Source organism: Mytilus edulis, chromosome 6 (genome assembly GCF_963676685.1).
Source record: "Mytilus edulis chromosome 6, xbMytEdul2.2, whole genome shotgun sequence".
Classification (NCBI taxonomy): domain Eukaryota; kingdom Metazoa; phylum Mollusca; class Bivalvia; order Mytilida; family Mytilidae; genus Mytilus; species Mytilus edulis.
In genome coordinates this window covers 54813940-54820537 of record NC_092349.1, presented here as the reverse complement: position 1 = coordinate 54820537, position 6598 = coordinate 54813940, and the positions used below count along the sequence as shown (strand labels likewise).

The window sequence follows — 6598 nt, the reverse complement described above, 5'->3', positions numbered from 1 at the left end:
ACTTGATGCAAAGCATTATCATTTATTGTTTCATTGCATTTAATAGAAAAAGAGTACTTTGTGGCAAATAAACCAAGATTTTTATAGAAAATCCACAGCCTTTTTTACAGAGATTTTTGTTATAAAATTTGAAATATAGATTACTAACTTGCTTTTCTATGATGTGCTAGTGTTTATTTTTTTTTTAAAAGTTCTAAGCCACCTGTAAATTCCAAAATACCTCGTGCTAAGTCACCAACCTCGAGCGTACCCTAAAAGGTGTACTTGATTTGGTTCATATTTTAATTTGTTTTAACCAATAGCTACATTAATAAACTCTTTTTAAAGAAATCAATGCTAGCACTGCATGCAATAATCTTATATCTATCAGTCCTGAAATTGCCAAGTATGAGGGTACAAGGATAAATGCTGTGGATTTTTTATAAAATTTCCATATGTTTAGCATTGAATCAACATAAGGGTACATACTCCTTAAACGTTTGTGAAAAACGGTAATTCTTACAACAAGAAGAGATAAGATCATGGCATATTGTATCTCATTTCAGAGAAGTTCAGTCATGAGTTCCACATGGTAATACTAGGACCTCTCCTTTTATAAAATGTACCAATGAATTATCTCTCTTGTAAATGCTTAAAATAGTAATATTGCCAATTATACAAGCTACAAAAAAGGTTACAAGCTTAAGGATCATTTTGAATGCAGGTTTTATATTTATTGAAAAGTTTGTATTCTTATGCAGGGCGGATTGATTGATTTATTAACTATGTAAACTTCTGTAAATAAATCACTTTTTTTTAATTGTGTTCTATGATTTTGGAAGAGATATGTTCGAAAAACTAAACCATTTAGGGAGCTACCATTTGATAATTATTGGGGAGGGGAGGACGAAATTTGATAAAAGTCAGGATGAACAACTTGACAAAAAAACAAGTCAGGATGACAGTTTATGTAAAAAATAGTCAGGATAATTTTAGCCCCCATCCCCTCATAAACATCAAATGGTAGCTACCTTATTTTCAAGACATATAATCACATCAGCATTGCTTCATATAAGTGAAATAATTCACAATGCAATAATAACAAATTTATGCACATAATGAAAGAACATGATTTCCTGAACAATATGTATACAGAAGACACACGGAATAACTAGTTATATATACAATCCTATTTATACAATTTGATTCTTTTTCCATATAAATTATACGCCTCATCCGGGCCTCAGCATCAATATTCACTCCCCTACTTTTTTTTAAATTCAATAACCGGAAACTATATTGACCTTTAATAGGAAGTTTTACTTTCTAAATTGTTACATTATTTGAATAACCTCAAACTGAATAGTTGTATGGCATTTTTTTTACCTGTTTATTCCTAATCCATTGATCACTTGTTAGCTGGGATAATGCTTGATATATTGCATGCAGTTTTTGATGCTTTTTGTTTCTTGCTCATTTGCACATTAGCGTAAGCCTCACGTTCTTCATTTTGCCTACATAAGTTATCAAAATTACCCGCAATGATCGCTATTGGCATAGCCAACACTAATAATCCACACAAACTACAAAGAACTCCAACTACCTTTCCTAGTGGACCAACAGGGTAAACATCTCCATAACCGACAGTCGTCATCGTTACAACTGACCACCAAAAGCCGACTAACATATTTGGGAACGAATCTGGTTCTCTTATTTCTGTGTAATAAATCAAGTTTGCAAACATCCATCCAAAGACTAAAAATGTGATCAAAAGCAACAACAGCTCTTTTACACTGTCTTTTATTGTTATAAACAATATCCGTAGGCTACTGTACTGTTTTGCCAGTCGAAAAAATCTTAAGAGACGCAGCACAGATACTGCTTCACAAAAGCAAAGAAAGTAAGCCAATTGTATGTTAGTTATCAAGTCATTACCGTAGTTTTCTATGACTTCATACCGTATCCACATAATGACAAACAAGTAAATATCCAAAATATTGAGCCATTCTTTCAAAAACCGTTTCTTGGCTGGACATGTAAGAAAACGTAATATTGTCTCCATTGAAAAGAAGAAATTTACTGCTAAAGTCGTTTTATTCAGCCAATTAGGCTGTTCGCTGGTTGCTAAATTCATCTCTTTTGAATTATCTACGTTCATCCAAAATGTTAAGTTTATAAACTCAGCCTTCTTCAAAAATGCATCGGTGCCTGTGTGTTCTATACGAATGCCCGGATGTGTTATCAAACATGGTAAACTTGCAGAAATCAAAACTATGATTAAATATACGAAACTGAAAACCTAAAAGAAAATACAAAACAATGAACATTAAAAACAACTTTTCACATAGATATTGTGTGCCTCCTCCGCATACAACCAAATTATGCATAATTATATTTTTACTTTTTAATGATTTATAGGATTTCTTAGTTAAGTCAAATGCAAAAACAATTCTTATATCATTTGCATATCTATAAATACTTGAATTGGATTGGTCAATTAGAATTTTTCTCTTGGTTTACACTTTGATAAACCATGTTTCCGAAACTACTTTCGTAATCTATTCATGCGCGATACACATTCTTGCAAGGATACTGGGATTTTCAGCAAATTGAGATTATAAAACAATTTGCATAACAGTTGTTTCCATTCGAATGCATATATAACAAACAAACAAACAAAAAAATTACGCGAAATTTCATGAAGGATTTGGCGAATTTACGTCATGGCAAAACACGACGTCACACGAATGAAAATTTTTAAGGGAAAGATTATTTCGTTACGTGTACGCTTCGCATTCGGATAATATCTAATTAAAATGAAATTTTTGAGGTAGGTGCTATTTCATTTTAGATTCTGATGCATTTATCGGACATTTATGGTTTTTTTTAGAAAGTCAAGATGGCGACGTACTCCTTAGTTACGACATGCAATTGCGCTTTTGATGATAAATATAGTAGCCGTCAAACAAATAATGTAAATTAATAATGGCGTATGTTTGGCTGACGAATTACAAGGATTAAACACATTTTTCTAGATATTATTGATGTGTAAACCGGGTCTCTTACTCACCAACTTAACATAAAAGTCCCATCGGATTTTGATTCAGTTTGTGAGTTAATCACCCCGGTTTACACATCAATAACCTCTAGAAAAAACGTGTTTAATCCTATATTATTGGTTGATTTTATTGTTTATATTATGTCATATTCAGAGAATCTACGTCTTACTTTACACTGAAATGTCGGTCTGGTTAAATCATATCGGAGAACTTGTTTTTCAATAGACTGTCGGCATTCCAATTGGAACAAATTTTACCCTCTTCTTGCCGACTTGTTTCTTTATTATTATGAAGCTAACTTCATACAGGAACTTCTTAGGAAGAAAGATAAGAAGTTAGCAATATCCTTTAACTCTACTTTCCGCTATATAGATGATGTTCTTTCATTAAATAATTCAAAATTTGGTGACTATGTTGAATGCATCTATCCCATCGAACTAGAGATAAAGGATACTACAGATACCGTTAAGTCCGCCTCATATCTTGACTTACATCTACAAATTGACAATAAGGGTCGGTTGAAAACAAAACTTTACGACAAAACAGATGATTTCAGCTTTCCAATTGTGAACTTTCCATTTCTAAGTAGCAACACTACAGTAACACCTGCGGCATACAATGTATATGCATACAGGAAAGATATTTCTCACAAAAAAAAGTAAAAACACAAAAATACTGAACTCCGAGGAAAATTCAAAAAGGAAAATCAAAAATCAAAAGGCAAAATCAAAAGTCCAAACACATCAAACGAATGAATAACAACTGTCATATTCCTGACTTGGTACAGGCATTTTCTAATGTAGAAAATGGTGGATTGAACCTGGTTTTATAGCTAGCTAAACCTCTCACAATTGATACTATATTCCCGCGCTGGCATTTCCTATCATGATTTTCTTAATAGAGAGTTGCTGCTCACAAGCAAACTATTAAACCAAGAGTTTCAAATGGTGAAGTTGAATCTTGAATCATCCCTTCGTAAATTTTACGGACGCCATCACGAGTTGGTTGACCGTTATGGATTAACCGTTTTACAAATGATATCGGATATGTTCCTTACGTCGTAACTACAATCCCCTTCCCTTTCATGAATGTGACCTACCGAATTAGACTATTTACCAAATTTGTTATCACATAAGCAACACGACGGTGCCACATGTGAAGCATGATCTGCTTACCCTTCTGGAGCACCTGAGATCACCCCTAGTGTTTGGTGGGGTTCGTGTCGCTTATTCTTTAGTTTTCTATGTTGTGTCATGTGTGCTATTATTTGTCTGTTTGTCTTTATCATTTTTAGCCATGGCTTTGTCAGTTTATTTCGATTTCTGAGTTTGACTGTCCCTCTGGTATCTTTTGTCCCTCTTCAATCGCTAGTGCATTTTCAAACACAATTTAAGGATCGTCCAGTCTATTTTTGCTTAAGAGACGTTCCCATCTGTACAATATTCAAAATTGTTTTCTAACTGGGTGGATGAAGTAATATGTTTTCCAATATGACTTTGCTATATGTTTTAAAATGTGATTTGATTGGTGTCTGTTTGAGGTAATTCAAACACATTTTTAAAAGTAAATATACTTGAGAAAGGAAACGTTGAAAGTGTCAACGATACACCAAAGAAATTAAAAACAAAAACCGAAGGCCACCGATGATTGGTCTGCAACGCAGCAAGAAAATCCCAATAGATCGATTTAATGACTTTACAACTTTAACTATATCATGTATATTCCTCCGGAATAAGTCTTTTTAAAAGTTTTGTGAGCTTTCGAGTTGTCAAAATGACATATTTAGTGTTTCGTATAAAATATAACCATTGCAGATGCAATTTGACAAACTTGAACGTATAAAATTTGATTGATAGCTTTAGTAAAGACTGACATTGAAACGGTTTAATCAATGGTCCTAAGCGTATGAGAAATTGTGCATTCAAATTACCATCAGCTCGAAGTTAATATTTATCTAACTAACATCGTATGTAAAATCTAATATTGAAAGTTTACAAAATTAACTTACTCTGGCCCAAATGGAAGAAGACGGTTTTTCCAGGAACAGCCATAGTCTGTGACAAAGTTTTCCAATGACAGAGGTTGAAGTGCATTCTGATTGGTGTTGTGTAGAAAACACTGCTTTTAACATATTTGAAATGTCTAGCCTTTTCTTATATGATGACAGGGTCTTATGGCAACACTCTGAAATTTCAGTTAGAGCTATTTTCCAGAATTTCAGTTCAGCTTCCCATAACAATCCACAGAGGTGGTTTGGAAGATGAATACAACCATTTCTGTAATAGTCTAAAATTGTATTAAACAGATCTGGGTTCCTGTCAAAATAGAATGATTTATCCTCATTGACGTAGCAATCTGATTCAAATGAAATTGATCCCAGAAGTGTGTTAGGATACTTTTTAAGTGTCGACATCTTTGCTGTGAACACTGTCCCACCAACGTTTAAAAATATTTTGTCATCCATTGTAGCCTAAGAGAAAACAAACGTATATCATTAATGTTTTTGTACTAAATTTTTTTGACATAATGCACTGTACATAAATATATAATGCATCTCATGTAATTCAATCTACTCCAGTATCAAAGCGAAAAGGATGGCCAGCGATAGTCTTCTCTATTCCTCTCGTATTAACAAAGAAACATATTTTTATAGTCTTGCTCATCGACTATAACCAAGTTAAACACATACATGTATGAACGACTTGATTTTCAGAACGAAGTTCCACGTCATTTGTTCTCTAATGGAGAGTAGTCCATTGCCAACTATATCACATCTTCGTTTTATATGATTGTCAAGTACAACTAATTCATGCTATTCAAAACTAAAATAAATTTTACCATATTTGTTAGTTAAGTACCTCAAACTTCTATAATTTGAAATTAACCAAAAATTTTTTTAACTAACTCGATGTCCATATATTATGACTAGATGGTACCTTGCTTTATTATACAAGTTTTGTAGTTTTTGAGTAATATCAGTAAAGCCTCTAAACTATTTAGTCGTGAAGAACGATTATATCTATATTATAGTTTTTTTTGCCATTTTAAACCCACGTCCAACCATACAATCATGCAAAATAGTTGGGATCAAAACTCTTAAATTGCTATTACTATTAGAAAGACCAATACATAGGGAACATGAGTACTAAGTTTCAAGTTGATTAGACTTTAAAATTTCCTTGACCAAAAACTTTAAACTGATTTTTAACAGACGAACGGACTCACAGACCGAAGCACATAATTACTCTAAAAGGGGCACAAAATGGACGAAAGCTAAAGAAAGGCAAATGATTAGGCCATTACATATCAGTTTTGACTAACAGAACTGAGGATAACAACTGGATAACAGGCTTCTTTGTGGCTTTAGTTAGGTACGGGCATATTGTGGTGAGATACAACGTGGTTGTAAGCGATAAATTATCAAAATCTAGGAATATGTAGCAAAACGAAATGAGAACAAATATTGAAAGGCTAGTACCCCCATTTGAAAAGGTACTGATATCTCTCAATAAATAGCTGTTTTGTAATCGTGTTGTTGGCACATTTTTTGAAATTTTGGG

The 6598-nt window shown here is 33.0% G+C and overlaps 1 protein-coding gene across 1 annotated transcript; it reads right to left on the bottom strand.

Annotated features, from left to right (window-relative positions):
• Positions 1 to 5037: 5037 nt before the first annotated feature.
• On the bottom strand, positions 5038 to 5502 carry LOC139526486 (potassium voltage-gated channel protein Shal-like). The gene has a single exon (XM_071321639.1). The coding sequence runs from the start codon at positions 5500 to 5502 to the stop codon at positions 5038 to 5040; it is 465 nt and encodes a 154-aa protein (XP_071177740.1).
• Positions 5503 to 6598: the final 1096 nt, after the last annotated feature.

Coding starts and splice junctions, on each gene's coding strand:
- LOC139526486 (XM_071321639.1), bottom strand. CDS start 5,502: ATGGATGACAAAATATTTTTAAACGTTGGTGGGACAGTGTTCACAGCA.